Source organism: Sciurus carolinensis, chromosome 2 (genome assembly GCF_902686445.1).
Source record: "Sciurus carolinensis chromosome 2, mSciCar1.2, whole genome shotgun sequence".
Lineage (NCBI taxonomy): Eukaryota > Metazoa > Chordata > Mammalia > Rodentia > Sciuridae > Sciurus > Sciurus carolinensis.
This window is the reverse complement of record NC_062214.1, coordinates 103,112,320-103,133,151: the sequence shown is the minus strand read 5'-3', so window position 1 is coordinate 103,133,151 and position 20,832 is coordinate 103,112,320. Positions and strand designations below refer to the sequence as shown.

The window sequence follows — 20,832 nt, the reverse complement described above, 5'->3', positions numbered from 1 at the left end:
GTAACTGCATTACATCATGGTGGATTACATCATGATAGGAGTGGGTATGAGGGGGAGAGATCACATGGTAAAACAGGAAGCCAGAGAGATACACTGGGGATTTTCTGGGGTCCTACAAGTCCCTCACGCCTTATACCTTCCAAGGGAAGTGCTCACGAGGCCCTACCTCTTAAAGGTATCACTGCCCTTCATTATGTGTGCCATACTCCAGTATTTCTATTTTACATATTTTTAAAATGCTAATTGCAATGTCATGAATTTTGGGGGAGCATGGAGGGTACTAGGGATTGAACCCAGGGGTGCTTTTACCACTTAGCCCTTTTTATTTTTTATTTTGAAACAGGCTCTCATTACATTGTTGCTGAGAGTCTTGTTAACTTGCTAAGTCTGGCCTTGAACTTGCAATCCTCCTGCCTCAGCCTCCTGAGTCACTGGAATTACAGGCATGAGTCACTGTACCCAGCTTGATGTCATGGATTTTAAAAGCACTGCCTTCAAGCATTTAGCACATTGCTAGAAGTATAGTATATGCTTTAAAAATGGCAGAAGTTTTAGCAGTAATTAAATCTTGAGAGAGGATTGACTTCTTATAATTATAAAATGTTGTTTCATCAATACTTGGTTGTCTGTGTCATTTTGCATTGAATGAATATAGAATGGATTATATGAAATTTAAGAGACAGCCAGTCTTAGAAGATAGAGTACCAGGTACCAAGTACCACTGTGTGAAGAGCAGATATGGGGAGAGATGGTGGGTGACCAAGAAAGACAAACTTTGTATTCCTCTTATTGTTACTAATGACCTCGGCAGTGGCTGCTGTGAAGCCCCAGTTAGGATATCAGGACCAATTTAAGTGACTGAACCTCAATTTTTACTTTTATTTTTTCAGTGAAGACTTTTTAATCATCCTGTCATTTAATCATTTAAGTCATTTAATCTCTACTCTTTCTCTGTGGAAGGATTCAGCACTGTCAGGATCTTGCTTTTGCACCAACACTGGAGTTCTTAATCTGTCAGATTTACACATCTCAAATATTGTTCTTAGAAGAAATTTTTCTTATACATACTTATTTTCTTTCAATTTATGATCCTTTTTGAAGCATAACATAGTTTTACTGGGTTATATGTTTTATTTAGTTTGTTCTAGATCCAAACCAATAGATTCTATAAATTGACTTATGTGGTTATTGAACATGAAATCTTGTATAGGAATCAATTGACTGCCATTGTTGCTGCTGCTTTTTTTTTTTTTTTTGTTTTAAACTATTACAACCAAAGGAAATTGTGAATTCATTTAGTTATTTTGGCACTGATTTATTTATGTCAATTCATGTTGAGTTTTCTTTAATGGCAAAATGCAGAATGACTTATCAAAAATATAATTATTATGTTTAGGTTGGATATATTTCTTTGCTTTTTCATTTGATTAGGGAAAAATACCCCTTGCCCTGTTTGACTTCTGCAGAAACATGTGTGCTTGTGGAGACTAAAAGATCAATTAAAATAAAGCTGAAAATATTTTTAACACCAGCATCATCATTCCACAGTATAACATATACAATTTTGCTAATAAAAATAGAAATAAGTAGTTCTTTGCTGGACTTTGGAGAAGGTTGTTGAACTGTTCTTGAAACTCAAAAATAGAAAAGGTAGCTTAAAAAAGTATAACCCTTCTAGAAGCTCTTGCTAAAAACCTTGATAACATCCTAATGTTATCCCTTTTCTTCCTCATGTCTAATCATTTTGCCAAGTCCTGTCATTCTACTGCTGCAGTGCTTTTTGTGTCTGCTGCCTCCATTCCATCACAGCTGCCCTCGTTCTGACCTTCATCTTTGCTTAGGATCATTGTAATAGATAACTAGTTGTTTTTCCTGTCTTTAGTCTCTTAAAGCCTAACTTCATACTTTCATTAATTTGGATAGCCTAACTCGCTTCAGGATCTTTTTATGGCTCTTCAGAGAACAAAGCAAGTGCTTTAGTGTGACATTCAAGGCCTTTAAAAAAAATCTATTTCAAGACAATTATTTTAGGTTTTCCTGCTTAGTAGATCTTGTTCATTCTCTGCAACAGCTAATTCCTAAAGATGTACTTTACTTTCTTAACTTTCTCCTTATATTGTTCCTTACCTCTCAGAAGCTTTCTATCATCTGATGCTATTCTTTTGTGATCACTTCCAAGATCTCTGTGGTCGTACTTAATCTTTGCTCTTAATTTTTCTTATAGTACTTTATTTATAAGTCCGTAGTTTGATATCATAGTATATTATCACCGCTTAACATGCTTTCTCTTTAACATTAGTTTTTGTAGAAAGTTAATTGGGTCCTTGAACTCTTCATTTGGTGACACATACAGTCTTGCCAAGAATCCCCATTTGGTGTGCTCCCCTGATCTACCCCATCTGCAAGCATCCCTGTTATGTGTACACACATAACACAACTTAGTTGATACATACCTAGCCATTCTTCCTCTTATCTTCATTTTTTACTACCTGCTCTATCTTCCTGTTCAGAATTTGCCAGAGCATACAAGGAAACAAAAATGTCATGAAACATCAAAGACTTTTTAAGAGTAAACTAGAGTGCTTGGATGTTTTCTTGTAGAAACGAATATGTTCTTTTATTCCCAGCTCCATATAACATGGCCCTACCTACAACTTGTTTTCTTTTATAACCTGATATCATCAATTAGAAAAAGAATATTTCTAGATGAAAATTCCTTCTGCTTGTGATCTGTACATTAATGTGGTTTTAACAGAAGATAACTGTAAAAACTCTTATGTCTTACTGTTAGTTCCTTTAATAACAATTTCTTAATAACAAAAAATGATATAAACAAGAATTCATTTAATGAAATTTTGAAACAATTATTTATACCTTATGTATTTGAACTCCCAAAATAGATATTCAAGATAATTTAAAATTAACTCTGTTAGCAAAAAATACAATTTAAGAGGTTTTTGGTTTTTGTTTTGTTTGTTTGCTTATGCATAGATTTGAACCTAAGACCTTGCCCATGCTAGGCAACTGCTCTACTACTGAGCTATACACCCAGCCCTGGAGATTTTTAACTGCTCTTTTGCTTTACTGTGAGTGAGGAAGATTAGTGAAATTATTTGTTTTGTTTCAGGAAAGAACTAATTTTCATTAAATACACCATCCATTGTGAAAGTGGAAAAGTAAAGATTAATCATCATGCCTGCTGTGGCTTCAGTTCCTAAAGAACTCTACCTCAGTTCTTCACTAAAAGACCTCAATAAGAAAACGGAAGTTAAACCCGAGAAAATAAGCACTAAGAGGTATGTACCCTTTGCTAGTTTGATTGAGTCATGTATTAATTTTAGTTCATTTCCTTATTCAAGTTAGATGAATAGTCAATTTAATGTTTATTTGAAAAATGATACCATCACATGAATAAAGTAAGACCTTAGAGAAGTTCTTAACTTTGTCATGGCAGGTTATATATATGTGCTGCTTGTGTGTATAATATCTGCTCTCTGGACAGTATGTTTAAGAGACAGAAAATATTGAGGGTTTTATAAACCATTGTCTTCATAAAGCAGTGTAAAAAATGTTTATTCTTGTTACTACACATGTGAGTTATTGTGCTAACATAGTCTTTGTGATCAAAAGAGAATTAATAGGTAGTTTTGTTCACTATTCAGAGAGTTATTATTTTGTTCAGCCTTGGCTTTTAACTTAATGATTTATTTTATGTATTTTTATTTTTGAGAACACATTTACCTGCAGAGGCAAGGCTAAAGATGATACCTTCTTGATAGAGATTACAGAATCTGTCATGAAATAAAATATAATAGTCATAGAGACATCTGGTTATTTCAGTATTTACTGCAAATATAATTTTGCTAAAAATCGTGAATCACTAAAATTGTAAACCTGTTAGTTGTGCTCTGTTGAGGGACAAAAGACAATAAGAGAACTTTTCTTCCCAGTTTGTTTTGACCAACAAAGGAGATTAGGAGATAAATAAGTAACCACATTATTATAGCACCAGAAATGAGTTTTTAAAAAGCAAAGTGGACCTAGATGACCATATTCCCCATATTTGGGGAAAGCAGACTATAAATTAAGGGGGAAAATGACAAGATAAATAGGAGGGTCTAAAAATTGGTATGTATGTTCTCAAATGAACCGACAAGTAGATATCCATAGAAACTTATGAATGCACAGGGACATGTTAATGAGTCATTTTTTTAAGGGAAATAAACAGAAGATGAGAAGAAAACAAAACATCAAGGATTACAAGAAAAAGGTAAAAACTTTTTAAAATATCAGGAAGGAAAATCCCAGAATGAATGAAATTTCTAAATGTTACCAAGACAAAATTATTTTTTTAATTTTTAATTTTTTATTTTTTTAATTTTTTTTTAATTTTAGATGTCAATAGGCCTTTATTTTATTTATTTATTTACATGTGGTTCTGAGAATCAAACCCAGTGCCTCACACATGCCAAGCAAGCACTCTACCACAACCCCAGCCCTAAATTTTTTATTTTTAAAGATAACCTTTTGGGGGAAGAATAAGAGGGATTGACTTATTTCTTGGACTAAGTTGGTTGTGTTAATAGGTGACAAGGAAAGCGGTTCTACTTAACTCCTGTATGTGACTTTCTAGTAGGAAACAGTGGGAAAGATAAAGCCACTTTTATGCTTTTTCAAAGCCGAAGGACAGAAGGATCTTTAAAGTCAGACTTAAAATGGGTCATTCCTTTCTGGAAGTGTTTGATTTACCTCTGAGATTACCCTCACTCCAGAGGAAGTGGTTTAAGTTGGTTGTATCCAAACATAATGTACTGATTGAGGTAGTTAACATAAATCATGAAATTTACTTTATCAAGGTTATGTGTGGACTTTATATATAACCTATAATTTTTTCCGCAGATGTCAAGTATTTCAATTTTTTTCCTCTTAATTTTAAGTTATGTACACAGTGCCCTGAAGATCTTCAAGGCAGCAGAAGAATGCAGATTAGATCGTGATGAGGAAAGGGCTTATGTTCTATATATGAAATATGTGACTGTTTATAATCTGATCAAAAAAAGACCTGATTTCAAGCAACAGCAGGTACCTTTTATTTTTGCATTTTTATTTGTTATTTTTGCATAATGGAATGATAAATTTCCCCTAACAGTTTAAATAACAATGATCTTTCTTTTCCTTTCTTCCTCCTCTTCCTTTTCCTTGTGGTGTTGGGGATCAGATCCAGGCCCTCAGTCATGCTATGCAGGTCCTCTACCAATAAGCTGCACCGCCAGCCTAACAACGAAATTTCAATCACATTATGCAAAATCAAGTTCAAACTCTTATATTGATAGGAAAAGCAAGCTAAAGATATGTTTCATTATTTTCAAATATTCCCATATGTACACACTTTTATTTTGCCTTGGATTAGTACAAGTTTATAGCAGTATATAGACTCAATGTATATCTGCTTTCTGTTGTAATAAATTATTGACAGGTCAAGTGGAAGTGGAAGAACTGAGTTTACTTATGTGTTAAATTAGATCTCAGCTTATAACATTAATACTGATCACTTCTGAAATCCTTTAATTTTAAATTATTTTCTGCTCGTGATTCATTGAATAGGTGTTGATCTTCCATTTGCTGAAGTCAGGAGTAGTGATGGAGGATGGAGGCAATGTAAATGAAGACTAGCATAGGTGTTGGTAAAGAAAATGGTTTCATTTCTTGTGCCAGAAATGAGCAAAAGAATGTAGAGGTTATATTAAAGAAATAGGAAGTATGTTGTGTTTTCACTTATTTCTCCTTTCCCCTCTCTTCCCTTTCTGCTGGGGATTATACCCACGGCCTTAAGCATGCTAGGCAAGTGCTCTACCACAGGGCTACATCCCCAGCCCTGGTTTCATCTTAGGAATGGTTTTGCTCTCACACAGTAGTAGGAAAGGGGTGCTTATATATTTCTTACCTGATAAAGAAGCTATTCTTTTTTTATTTTTAAAATTATTATTTTTAGTTTTATATGGACACAGTGCCTTTATTTATTTTTATGTGGTGCTGAGGATCAAACCCAGTGTGCCTCACACGTACCAGGCAAGCACTATACCACCAAGCTACAACACCAGCCCCAAGAAGCTAGTCTTAAATTAATATTGAGATTTTTATTTTATTCTCTGGTGGTCAAATTGGCTCATCTCATTTAAATGACCTTCTAACAAAATTTCTCTTATTTGAAGTTACCTTTTTTCCCCAGAGTAGCATGACTAGTGTAATTTGTTTAGGTTGTTAGTTAAGGGATAATTTTAATGTTTTAGTTAATGGTGATAAGTCATTGTTAGTGTTTCTCCCCACCAGTGAAATTATGCTAATAATATTTACTGAATTTTAGACCTAGTTTTGAAAAGGTGTCCCTTTGCATTTGAAAATTCATCTACTTGTCCACAAATGGTTGAATTGCTCTGGCCATGAGAAAAACATTTTGATTTATTTATTTTTATTATTTATTTATTTGTGTATGTATTTTTGTGTTGGAGATTAAATCCAGGGCGCACTACCACTGAGCTACATCCCTGATTCTTTTTTTTTTTTTTTTCTTTTTTTCTTTTTGGTGGTGCTGATGATTGAACACAGGGCCTTGTGCATACCAGGCAAGCGCTCTACCATAAGCTACATTCCTAGTTCCCCCATCCCTAGTCCTTTTTTATTTTTTGTTTTGAGACAGGTTATCACTATATTGCTGAGGGTCTCGCTAAGTTGCTGAGGCTCATCTCAAACCTTGCAGTCTTCCTGCCGCAGCCTCCTAATTTGTTGAGATTACAGGCATGAAGCACCACACATGTCAGATTCTTAGGCATACTTATCTGCAGATGAGAAGCAGAGGCCTGCCTGAATTCACACTAATTGTATCCTGGTTAAAATCTGTTAATATGAAATTGCTTAAAGAGTAAACTGGGTGCAGTGATGCACACCTGTAATCCCAGTGACTTGGGAGGCTGAGGCAGTAGGATTGAAAGTTGAAGGGCAGACTCAGCAACTTAACAAGACCCTGTCTCAAGACAAAAAAATAAAAAGGGCTGGAGATATAGCTCAGTGATAGAGTGCCCCTGGGTTCAATCCCCAGTTCTACAAAAAACAAAACAAAGGTATAAACATTGCTTACTAAAGTAAATTTTAATTAATTAATTTTTTTGGTACTGGGGATAGAACCCAGGGCTTTGCACATGCTGCAAGCTGTCTACCACTGAGAGACATCCATGGGCCTTTTTGTTTTATTTTGAGACAAGATGTTGCCAAGTTGCCCAGTCTGGCCTCAAACTTGTGATCCTTCTGCCTCAGCCTCCCGTGGAGCTGGGATTACAGGTGTGCATTACCCACATCCAGCTATTAAAGTGAATATTTTTGAAAGATTTGAGATTTGGAGAAATTTGGTGTTTGCTCTTTTGCCTGTTAGCACTATTTTTATTTATTAGCTTAACTGTTTTGTGTACTAGATTACCTTTTGCTATAGTTTTAAAGGTTGATGGTTGTTTTTTTTCTTTGATGAGGTTGGAAATGTTTTTCCAGCTACCCTTATTCCCCCTTGAGTAGGTTGGGAGTAAATTTTAATTGATAAGAGATTTTTCCATTGCCACAGTGTCCATTGCATATCCAAAGGGTATCTAGGTGAAAGTGGCAGAAGTTCAGGTTAGGAAGCTGCCTGCAAAGGCTCAGGTAACATACGCTGTTACTTTATATGCTACAGTTACTCATTTCCTGGTTTTCAATAAAAGGATTATTTTCATTTGCTCTGTCTAGAGTACCTCATCTGCTTCTTAGAACTGTGTTTTGTTTTTTATTTTTTGTTTTAGTCTATCCTATCTAGTGTACCTTAAGTATGTGAGGTATTAACTTTACTGTATATATTGTCCCTTAAATCAGGTAGGGATAGAATATATGTCAATTTCTTCAGAAACTTGTATTTTTCACTCTGTTCTACCAAATATTTAAGATTTAGGTTAAACTTAATTTAGCAAGCTCTCACTAGTAGAGGACACAGTACATTTATTGCCTGCACATTGAAAAAAACCGAAAAGGTATTATGAGGGTTTTGTAAGCATCTAATGGTATGAAGATACTTTTGAGACATTTGGAGAATAAATTGTACATTTGTGTGGATTAAAAGCTTTTAAAGATGTTTCAATTATATTAATGTTTTTATTTAAAAACGTTCTTTATGTAAGCACCATGATTTAGTATTTTTAACATCAGTGCTGTGTGCAGTACCCAGTACTAACGGTATGGCATGGTTTTCCTGTAATTTTAGGAGTATTTTCATTCAATACTTGGACCTGCAAACATCAAAAAAGCTATAGAAGAAGCTGAAAAACTCTCTGAAAGTCTTAAACTGAGGTACAGACATTATTATGAAATCTTGAAAAAAATGTAAATTTAGCTTATAAAAATATATGTCCATTTATATCTTATCATATGTATAATACCCCAGTTCCTAGGGTTAAGATTTCTGTTAACTGGGACACAAAATATTTTTCTCTTCACCTATAGTTCATATGTTATTATCAGTATTTTGTATTGAAATTTACAAAGTATTTAGAATGATAGATTGTAAAGGTAAGTTCTGACAGATTAGAACTGAGGTCCAAATTTTTGTAAGTTATACTCTTTGTAATTTCTGATTGTGTTTTTCAGAAAAATTTATTTCTTCCTATGCTCCATGTTATACTGTGCTACTGGATACTGGTCTTAAGGAAATAAAGTACTTACTCTTACTTTTGATACCCATAGTTGTGAAAGTTATTTATGTTTAAACAAAGATCTGATTCTGGTATTTGCTATGACTATCTTACCACTTATAAATGATTACAGATGTTAAACAGTGTTTCTCAGCTTTTAGTTTATTGCATTATAGACAACATAATGGTGTCATAGATCCTAGTAAATAAATAAATAAATAAGTTTCTGCTCACTTCTGCAGCATAAAAATTGTTGATGGATAAATCTACAAGCAGTGAAACTGGTTTCAGGCAATACAAGCTGCTAGTGAAAAAGGGCATACTGAGAAATTAATAACACAAATAGTAGAGAGAAGAAGGAAACCAGAAGGTTTAACCAGGCCAATGTTTTTATGGTTTGAACTTTTGTTTCCACTGAGAATGTATCATATTACTTGTATTTTAAAATATTATTTTAAAAATAAAGATTGAAACCTTTTTTTGGTGTTGGGAAGCAAATCCAGGGCCTTTCCCATGCCAGGCAAGCACTCTACCATTGAGCTATACCTCCAGCCCCTGAAACATGTATTTTTAAAAGACAAAAACACCAAAAATTTAATACTTGAGTTTAGGTGGCAGAAATATTAATAATGTATCAATTTTGTGTTTATTTACTATTGATATTCTGTTGCTTTTGTAATACAGGGGAGAGGAAAATCTTGTTACTGAGTTCTTCAGAAGGCAAATTAATAAATACATGATGACTCACACAAAAGTTATATAGGTTAAAGAATGTCTTTGTATAACTTTAATCCTCATAACAGTAACTTATTACTGGGCAAAGGGACCTTGATTATAATATTTTTAAAAAACTTGGTACAGTGGATCTTGACTCTGAGCTTTTTATTGTCTGTATTTCTTTTAAATAAATGTGCAGTGTTCTTGTGAAGAAAATTATATACATAATAGATTACAATTGACAAAGACAGATAACTTCTTGAAAAAAAGTTTTCTCTCATGACACCTTTTTTTTTTTTAAGAAAATAACTCTCCACTTATAAAGGAACTCAATGAGAATGATTCAATATTCAAATATTTACTTTTACACAGTTATAGAATGACCTCTTTTACAGTGAAGTCCTTATTGCTGAATGAGCTCTTGGACCTCAATTCTAAGGTTTTTGAATGTACACTGAGTTTTTCCTGTTTCATAGATTGAGTCTAGATGGGGAGAATTATTACACTCTTGTTTTTCTCCCTGTGTGTTGTTCTCCTGCTCCTTGCCCTATGTTTGTTTTTTTTCATTGGCATTTAGAGCAGTTCTGTATTAATATATTTCGCATTCGTCCTTACTAATTATCTAATAAGTCAGCCACAGAGCTCTTCTCCTTTTAAGTTTCTGAAATCTGTATATAGTTAGGATTTCTCTTTCATCAGGCCAGCAGTCTGAGAAGGGAATTTGAAGATATTCTGTCTGAAGTTTGGAAGGCAAATTTTAACTTTACAATGAAAGTCCTAAACACATTGGGTAAATTTTCTGCTAAAGTCTGCCTGGTCATTTGGTATCATGCTATTTATCTCCCGTCTCCTAGGGCAAGCATAGTTGTAAATTCCAAAAACACTTGAACCAAAAGATCTAATAAGTATGTGGAAAATGTTTCAGCATCACTTGCTATTAAGGAATATTTATTTAAACATTTATTGATTTACCCATTTATTTCATATCCATGTTAGAGTGATCTTAGATTTAATTTTTACCAACTCTGGAGATATCAGAATTCTCCAGAAATTAAACAGGCAGGTAAAGGAACCAGAAGTGAGTGTCCGATGAAGAGGGAGCCTTGAACTCACATTAACTAATTGAAGCTCTGAAGTGGGAACATCATCAGCTCTGTTTGAGGATTTGCCACTCTACTGTAGAAATGGAGCAGACAACAAGGTGGGGGGTGAGATGTGGATATCAAAAAGAAAACAGGAACTGGACACAGTGGTGCCCACCAGTGACTGAGTCTGAGCAGGAGGATTGCAAGTTCAAGGCCAGCCTCAGTAACTTAGTGTGGCCCTAAACAACTTAGCAAGACCCTGTCTCAATAAAACAAAAATAAAAAGGGCTGGGGATGTAACTCAGTGGTATAGTGCCCTTGGGTTCAATCCCTGGTACCAAGAAAGAAAAGAAAGGAAACAGAAATAAAGAGAATCTTAAGTTTCCTCATTTCTGCCAGCCTGACTGTACTTACTTCTTAGGGCAGACAGTTCACATACTGTTCCAGCATAGAATACTACTAGAGAAGAGATATAGAGCAGTGGGTAAGTGTGTGGAGCCAGATTCCCTGGGTTTGAATCCCTTTTGTACTTACTAATTGTGTGATCTTGAGCAGGTTACTTAGTCTCCCTCTGCCTCTGTTTTTTCATCTGTAACTGGGATAAGAATAAACCTGCCTCGTAGAGTTTTTTAGTGCATTAAACAAATTAACACATGTACAAACACTTAGATTGATGCCTGGCATGTAGTAGATGCTCAGTATTTGCTGTTGTTATTAACAATGGAAGCAACCTCCTTCAGCACCTTTCTTTCTGGCATTCTAATGATTTACATTATTGAGTCTAGGTAAAACATCTGCACAATTTTGTTTCTTGTCCCAAGTCTTTCATTTCTGTATTGTAACTGTGAAATAGATGTTGGCCTATGAGATAGAAAAATCTGGAGTTGATGTTTCCATTAACATAACCAGTGATGGTACTTGCTTGTTCTTCTGTCAGCAAGTTTTCAAACAGTGCAATAAGAAAATTGGGGAAGCAAATACAACAGAAATTGGTCCTATTGGAGATTTCAGAATCTAACACTGAATATTGTCTGAACAGGTGTTATCTGGTGAAACCTCTGTTTTTGTAAAATCATGTATGAAATTGTTCACTTTTGTTTCCATTTATTTTAACGTGGATTTTTATAAATCTAATAGCATATTGTTTTCTCTGTAGAGTTTTATAATTTATTTGAAAATATTTTAAAATTTCCCTTGTGATTCTTTTTTTCCCTTGATCCTAGGATTGTATAGAAGTGTGTAGTTTAATTTCAAAATATATGAGATTTTTCTAAATATCTTATTGATTTCTAATTTAAGTTCACTGTGGTCAGAGATATTCAGTCTCTTTAAATATATTCTTATACTGTGTCTCAGCATATGGTCTATCTTAGTGAATGTACTTATGTGTACTTGAAAAGTGCAGTTATTGAATAAAGTGTTCTCTGTATGTTTTTAATTCATTTTGTGTCAGTACAATGAAATCCAAAGATAGGCAGACTGACTTTGTAAAGAAAAGAGGTTTATTCAGCTCATGGTTTTGGAAGCTGAAAGTCCAAACAGCATGGTGCAATCTTGGGCTCCACTACAATGACTTTTATCTAATTCTAATTATCTCCCTGAGGGTCTACCTTTAAGCACCAAAATCACATTAAGTTTTACTAGCTTAACACTTTACAGTGGGGATTAAATTTCACCATGAGTTCGGTAAGGGGGAGGGGGGTTCACAAATGATTTTCAAATCATAGCACTATGTATCATTTAGGTCAAAGTGATTGAGTTTTGTTCAGATCTTCTCTGTCTTAACTTTTTTGTTGTTTTTTATTCATTGAATTTGAGGGGATTTTGTTTGCTTGTTTTTGGCTAAGTTGTAATAGTTACTAGGAGAGGGTGCCAAAATTCTAATGTATTTATTTCTAATGTATTTATTTAATTCTTTCAGCCTTGTTTTATGTATTTGACATTGTAATTCTGAGTACCCAAACTTTTATTGCTATTATAAATTCCTGATGAATTGGCCTTTATTTAGTTAGTTATTTTTTGCAGTAATAGGGATTGAACACAGAGTATTCTACAACTGGCCACATCCCCATCATACTTTGAGACAGGGTCTCACTAAGTTGTCAATGCTGGCCTCCAACTTGTAATTCTCCTGTCTTAGTCACTAAGATTATAGGTGTGTGCCATTGTGCCCAGTTTGAATTTATCTATTTATCATTATATCCCTCTTTAAATCTGGGAATATTCTTTTTATGTGTATTGTTTGCATATTTTTCCATTTACTTTCAGCTTCCCTATACTTAAGTGCCTCTCATGTACATATATAATTGAATCTTACTTTTTCATTCATTCTGACAGTTTCTACCTCTTTATTGGTAATATGTATCTGTTTGTATTTAATGTAATTACTGATGTGGTTGTACTTTTAGCTCTGCCATTTTACTATTCTTTTCTTTTGTGTCATTTTTTTTCATTTCTTAGTTTCTTGCCTTTTAATTATTTTTCTTTAAATTCTACACAATCACCTAGCTTTTTAACTATATTAAATTTTTTAAAAATAGGTTCTCCAGGGATTTCTTTCTCAGATGTATGTGTGTGTATATATAATCTTTAACTATAAATGTTATATATCATTTGCAATCACGTCTGTTTACCACCCTTCATCCTTTATGCATTAGTTGTCACATATACGTACACTAGAACCTCCCCTAAAATAGGGTTATAATTTTTGCTTTAAATATGCATATATGTTTTAAAGAAATTTTAGAGAAAAAAATAATTCCTTTATATTCACCCTTTTATTTACCATTACTGGTACTTTCTATTTCTTTTATATACAAGTTCCATCTAAAAACATTTCCTTGGCTTGAAAAACTTCCTTTAATACTTCTAGTAGTACAAGTCTGTTGGGAACAAATTCTTGATTTTCATTTATCTGAAAATATCTTTATTTCATATTCATCCCCACCCCTTTTTTTTTTCTTCTCTCTCTTTCCTCCCCCAGCATTGGAAATTGAGCCTGGGGTGCACTACCACTGAGCTGTACCCCAGCCCTTTTGTTTTTATTTTGAGACAGGGTCTTGCTAAATTGCCTAGGCTAGCCTTGAACTTCCTCCTGCCTAAGCTTTGCAGGTGTTGGGATTACGGGCTTGCACACCTGGCTTCATCTTTATTCTTAAAAGATATTTTCAGAATAACAGGATTTATCCTTTTATAAATTACAGGATTCTGGTTTACAGGTTTCCCTCGTTTCTTCTAATACTTTAAAGCTATTTTGGTGTCTTGTGACATCCATTGTTTCTTATGTGGAAATTCATAAGTCATTTCTATCATTGATTCCTTGTATGTAGTGTGTCCTTTTTTTCCCTTCAAGATTTTCCCTTGAGCTTTGGTTTGCCTATGATGTGGGAAGGTTGGTTTGCTTTGTATTTTTCATGTTTGAGATTCACTCACATCCCGGTATATGTAAATTCATATCTTTGATCAAATTTGGAAAGTTCTTGGCCACCATTTCTTAAATATTTTTCCTGTCCCATTTTCATTGTCTTACTGGAACTCCAGCTATACATATGATAGACCTTCCTATTTTGTCCATCAAATCTAAGTTGTATTATTCTTCTCATTTTTCCTCCTCCTCCTCCTTTAAATTGTTTTCTCCTTTCTTCAGATTGGATCATTTCTATTACTCTTTAAGTAATGTCTCCAGTTTTCAGGTAGGTGAGTTTTTGGGGTTTTTGTTGTTGTTGTTGTTGTTGTTTAGCCCCTCCCCCCTAGACACGCATTTCAATTCTAGAATTTCTGTTTGGTCTTTTTTATAGTAACCATTTCTTTGCAGAGGTTTCCTATTTGTTCATTCATTAGAAGAACATTTTAAATTTATATCCTTGATCCGCTTTTGAGTTTTGTATGCTAAATTCATCATCAGGGTTATTCAGTCTCAATCTGCTTTGCTTACCATTTCTAAGTGTGGTCACATTCTCTTTTCCTTGTATATCTAATAACTTTAGACATTGTGAATGACATATGTAGAGGCTCTGCATCTATTTTATTCCTCTGAAGAGTGTTGATTCTCTTGTCCTTACAAGCAGTTTACTTGGTTAGACTCAGATTTTAGGTTCTGTCATGCTGAAATATCTTTCCAATTCTTTTAAACTTAGCTAAAAGAAAGACTTAGCTCCTTAGTGTCTGCCCCATGCAAGATTAGTTCAGGTGTCACGTAGATATTTGGGCAAATTTATACAAAGAAATTGGAACTCTGGCTCTCTGGAATTAGGATTTCTATTGGAGTTTTACTGCTTCCAGCATCAAAAAAGACCTGGTTTTAGGTGTAAAGCTGTAAAAAATGGGAATCTCACTTTGTTCAAGCATCAATACCTGTCTGCTTCTTGCCTGATTGTGGTTGCTACCTGATTCTTACGTGTTGTTCAGAGTTTATAGTTTTCTGTGATTGGTTTGGTACAATAGGAACTACTAATATATTACCAAAAAACAGAACACCACATCTTTTTGTTGTTGTTGTTATTTATTTTGACAGTACTGGGGATGGAACCCTGGGATGCTTTGCCCCTGAACTGTATCCCTAGCCCTTTTTATTTTGAGACAGAGTCTGGCAAATCACTCAAGAATTTTTGGCCTGGAATTTGTGATTCTCTTGCCTCAGTCTCCTGAGTGGCTAGGATTACAGGTGCACTGCACTGTATGTACCCAGCTTGCATCTTTATTTTTTACAGAGAAAGGATTTTGATTTTTTTTTTTTTTTTTTTTGGTACTGGGTATTGAACTCAGGGGCACTCGACCACTGAGTCACATCCCCAGCTCAATTTTGTATTTTATTTAGAGACAGAGTCTCACTGAGTTGCTTAGCACCTCGCTTTTTGCTGAGGCTGGCTTCCAACTCAAGATCCTACTGTCTCATCCTCCGAGCTGCTGGGATTACAGTCCTGTGCCACTGTATCCAGCAAAAGGATGGTATTTTTTTTTTTTAAAGTGTGAGATAGTTATAATCACCATGTTCTTATCAAATCATAGTGACAATTTCACCACTGAAGTAAATCATTCAGAACCAGTCTCTAAGTATAAGGATACAGGTAGCTTAAGGATTTAGAGAAACATCATTTTCCTTATACTCTTTCCCCTTAAGGACTATCTCAACCTTGTATGACATTCTAAATTCTTCTCCAAGACCTAAAGATTTGATTTCTTGTTAAGTGGATGCTTATCAATGGAAATATCTTATTGATAATATATTTTGTACACTGTTAACCTGATGTTGATAATGTGGTAGGAAACTATTTTGAGACTAGAAGTCATTCTTAAATTAGACTTAAAATTTTTAATGAGTAAATTTGGCAAAATTCTTTGAGTAGTCACCATTTCCTTTGAATAGTTCTGTTTGTTGTATAGTCCTATTTGTTCATTTACAAAATTTTAATTGAGAGCTATGCATTCAAAAGGGTATATAAAATGTAAGTATATAACAAAAAATAAAATGAAAACTATTGATTCATTCTTTATTGCCCTTAATTGTTATTCATTTTTCTTCCTCTTCCTCTTTCTTTTTCTCTTTTTCTCTGACTTAAACTGGAAACTCACAGACATTGCCAAGCATTGCTGGTGTTATAATCTGATAAGAAATCATTCCATATCCTTTGGGCATCTGCTGACTGTAGTTAGGATAGCTGTGTAATTTTCAACAAAATGGAAAATTCCATGAAATCCTCCTTTAAAAAAAAAAAAAAAACTATTAACCTTGATAATACTTCCTCCTCCCCTGTGGTGTTTATAATACTCTTTAAAATGATCCTTTTGACATATTTAATCTAAATCATAAACACAGGTGTAAATATTTGATATTTGTTTCTTTTGCAGAAAGAATTAGGGACTTGTAAATCTTGAATCATTGAAAGATTGAAATTGTGCCAGGTGGACATGGTGGTACATGCCTGTAGCCCGAGCTACTCAAGGAACTGAGGTGGGAGGATCACTTGAAAAAGGAAGAAGATTGAAAACAGGAATAGAGCAGAGAGCATAAAGTAACTTTCAACTTAAGAGCACAGACTTTCTTTTCAAGATTTTTTGGCAGGTTAAAGGGAATGTACAGATAGCCGCAGAGGGCAAATATACAAGTTGTGGTTTATAATGGAGCTCTAGCAGAATTAGATTGCAGATGGAAGGAGAGATCATGCAACCACAAAGTACCTCCAAGGCAGGGTACTAATTTTTTAAAACGTGAACTCCTTTGCTTTCCATTCTCATGCTAGTAAAAGACATCTTGACTTTTTTTTCAATTAGATATGAAGAAGCTGAAGTTCGGAAAAAACTTGAAGAAAAGGACAGACAGGAAGAAGAGCAACTGCAACAACAGAAAAGGCAGGAAGCAGGAAAAGAGGATAGTGGTCCATCGGCTAAAGGTTCTTTGGAGAATATGTTGGATTCCAAAAACAAAACCCAAAGGGTATTTCAAATTTATTGTGTAAAGTAAAAAGACTGATTCTTTTGTCAGATGATATGCTTATGGGGAGTTAAGATAAAGTTCTTTTAGGCAACAGGGATAAAATATATTTTAATTTGAAGCTGAATTAAATATTATAGCTTCAGTTGAGTTTAGTTTTTTCTTTGAGCGTCTGTAGCAGTGTGTTGTTTATTAATTATATTTTTAAGTCACTGTAAACTTGATGAGAGTGATAAGAGCATTTGAACTGTGATTCAGTACATCTAAGTTCTGGGCTTGTGTCAACTCTTGCTTAACCACTCTGGGACTCAGTAGATGATCTTTAAGGTTTCTTCTTTCTCATAATGAAATTCACATTAAAAGAAAGATTTGGTATACTACTTTATTTGGTGCTGAATATCTATTTCTGGAGTCTCGTTCACTCCTTTTTGCTTTCTTCCTTCTTTCTCTGATTTTTCCCTTCCTCTTTTGCTCTTTCTTTCTCTGATTTTTCCTTCTCTCTCCTTCCATTTTGTTTAGCTACTACTTGTAGTCTTTTTAGCTATATCATCTGTTTTCCAAAAATCACCAGTGACTTATTCTATATCTCCAGCTATCATTATCTCCCTAACTTCCTCAGAATTATTCTTCCTAAAATATAATTTCTTTGTTATTACTTCCTTGAGAAATTTTCCACTTTGATTTTTTTTTTCCTGGACATTTTATAGCTTTCCGATATCATTTGTATGTGAATCATCAGTTTCTTTAAGTAGTGTCAGCTACAAATGTAGCTCAATGATAAGAGTGCTTGCCTAGCATGTGTGAGACCCTGGGTTTAATCTCCAGCATTGCCAGAAAAATAATAATAGTGACATTGGGCTAAGCACTATGTAAAAGAAGTGTAGAAATCCGGTTTTTAATTTTAGGAACTCTATTGTGGAAGAGAAATAACACTGCTTTTGGAAGATATTTATTTATGGGTCACGTGGCTGGTATTATCAAATAAGATTTGAAAGGACCATAGGAAGGGAACTTTCTTAACTCTTCACTTTGTTGCCTTTCCAAAAGTGGTCACTTATAACTTTTACTTGGTTTTGCCTTTTTAATTTGGAACTAGAACACAATGAAGTTCTCTCACCAAGCTTTAATAATCAGCTAACATTTTGCCATACTTTTAAATATGTCTTCTGTCCTTTTTCTTTTGCTGGGTATTTCAAATCAAATTATGGTCAAGTATACCATTTTACTCCTAAATATTTCAGTATTCATCTCAAAAAAAGGAATATATTCTTAATAATTACAATGCTATTTTTCCCCTCACAAAATTAGCAATAATTTCTTCATATAATCTAATAACTATTCAAATTTCCCCACTTGTCTTGACGTGATTTTTTGAGTTGATTTATTTCAATCAGGATCCAAACAAGGTAGACAAATTGTTGTTTGGTTGCTGTGTCCCTTAAGTCTCTAAAATAATCTCCACTTAAATTCTCTTCCCTCGTTTTTCGTTTCATGTACTTGATTTTTTAATATTGGAAAATGAGCCATATTCTGCATTTATCTTAGGGCTTCCTCCTTTTCTCATGTACTTGTTTTTCTATATTCCATATTTCCTTTATTTCCTATAGAGTTAGTTTCAAGTTTGGTTTCATGACAGGAATGCTCCACAGACGATGATGTGTCTTCATATTGTATCACAGGAGGCAGCACATAACATACATTTTTTTTTTTATTGTAAACAAATTACATTTATTTTTAATGTTTTTATTAGTGAAGTTAAAATTGATCCTTAGGTCTGTTTCCTGTGTGTATTGGACGAGTTAGTATCTTACAGGATTATCACATGTTGTCTTGGTTAGAAAATGTAAATTATGTAATTAGTACTTTGTATTACTTCATTTTCCTTTAATGATATAATAGAGGATACTAGCATAGTTAGAATTATTTCATTTTAAGAAACACTTTCTTTTTTTTTTTTTTTTTATTTTTATTTTTTTTTATTTTATTTTTTTTTTACGTTTACATAGGGTAATGATGTTTATTATATTTTTCCCCTCCCCCCCACCCCTCCCACCCCTCCCACCCCTCCCACCCCTCTTTTCCCTCTACACAGTCCTTCTTTCCTTCATTCTTACTGCTCTCCTTAGCCTAACTCTAAACCTAACCCTAAACCTAATGCTAGCCCGTCCCACCCCCCATTATATGTCCTCATCCGCTTATCAGCGAGATCATTCGTCCTTTAGTTTTTTGAGATTGGCTTATCTCACTTAGCATGATATTCTCCAATTTCGACCATTTGCCTACAAATGCCATAATTTTATCATTCTTAAGAAACACTTTCTTAATAAATATTAAATTTCTGTAATTTGTGTTTTAAAATTATATTTGACCTTTAATAGAAGAAAATTTTAAGGAAATGTCCTATGATTCTGATATGCTTCTAGTTATTTTAGCTGTTTTTTACTTTCAGCATGACCTGGTAATGATATTATTATTCATCTATATTTTTATAAAATGTTATTATTTGGCACCTTCCTTTCTTAGTCTTTGTGTTTCAATGAAGTGTTAATGTTGAACCTTTTATTCTATGAAAGTTGAAATTCTTTTTCTATGAAATAGATCAATGGTGAAAAGAGTGAGAAAAATGAAACTTCAGAGAAAGGTAAGTGTGAAGAAAGAGGAAGTTCTTTTGAGAGCTTCCTTTAATGAGAATAAACTTCCGATTTTATACAATAATTCTTAGCATTGTGTCGAATCTCTGTAAGCTTTATCATTTTTCCTGACCTGCATAATTATATTGAAAATGTCTTAAATTCTAGATTTAGTCACTGAAGGGAATATTTTATGAATAAGTTTAGCCTAAATGACATGATAAAATATGATAATGTGAAGTGGAAAATGTCAAAACTATAGTTGTCCTCATTTTCTAGATACAGTTTAGCATGGTGTCTAAGAGCATGACCTCTCAGAAGTCAAATTGCCTGGATTTGAATAATAGCTTCTCCTCTGAATTTTCACATGATCTCCAAAATATTTCTTAACCCCTCTACCTCACTCTCTCCATCTGTAAAGTAAGGATAATAATAGAACCTGTTTCATATAGAGTTCATGTAAGATTGAATTAGTTAATATATGTAAAACTCTTAGAATCTATAGTAAAAGTGCTAGTGATTATTATTTTCCTCTCTAGGTTGTAGACTTAAATTCTTTGCTGAAAATATTGCCATAACAGTGTTTAAAATAAACAGAATAATGTGAGGTGTTGTTGATTTATTCTAAGATTAGATTTTATCCAGTTGTTGCTTCATAGTTTCTCATGCTTAAAAATTACCGTTCTCAATGTTGTTTTCACCTTGTTAGTCTGGTTTGTTGTCAAAATAATCTCAATGGTCAGAGAAAAGAAAGATGTGTATTAGCAGTTGTAGGAAATACTGAGACTAGCTTCTTTCCATAGCTCACTACTGAAATAGTTGTTTATATATCTAAATTCCCTTGTATTGCTCTTAAATTTTATACTCCAGGTGGTAGAGCTGAGGAAAAATAGCAACTTGGGGCATATTTATTTTGTCAGGGTCCCCCCCCAATTAAATAAATAATTGCAGTAGCTTTGGTTTCTTTTTTGTTAAACTTCTTAGAAAACATAATTTTTCTTGCTTTCTGACTGGGAGCCAAGTAAAGAGCATCAAGTAAAATGAGAAGTGGCAAGCTTTTTCGTAAGTTGTTAGGTAATCAGTATTTAAGCTGGAGAGCTCTGTCTTTTCTCTCAACTGTTGCACTGAAAGTAGCCATAAAGAATGTGTGAACAAAAGAGCATGGCCACATTCCGATAAAATAGGTGACTTTAGTTGTCTTCCCCTCATATGGAACACCGATAAGTTTTTGGCTTATTACTGTGGGAGAACTTGGAAATCTAAAA

General features: G+C 33.8%; 1 protein-coding gene across 1 annotated transcript in view; it reads left to right on the top strand.

Moving 5' to 3' along the window:
- Usp8 (ubiquitin specific peptidase 8) overlaps window positions 1-20,832 on the top strand; it is a 55,696-nt gene that overhangs the window by 6,467 nt on the left and 28,397 nt on the right. The window contains exons 2-6 of the mRNA XM_047538855.1: window positions 3,128-3,296; window positions 4,938-5,082; window positions 8,279-8,364; window positions 16,778-16,940; window positions 19,536-19,578. Coding sequence (XP_047394811.1) covers window positions 3,193-3,296; window positions 4,938-5,082; window positions 8,279-8,364; window positions 16,778-16,940; window positions 19,536-19,578 — 541 coding nt within the window. The 5' untranslated portion in view covers window positions 3,128-3,192. The remainder of the gene's footprint in view (window positions 1-3,127; window positions 3,297-4,937; window positions 5,083-8,278; window positions 8,365-16,777; window positions 16,941-19,535; window positions 19,579-20,832) is intronic.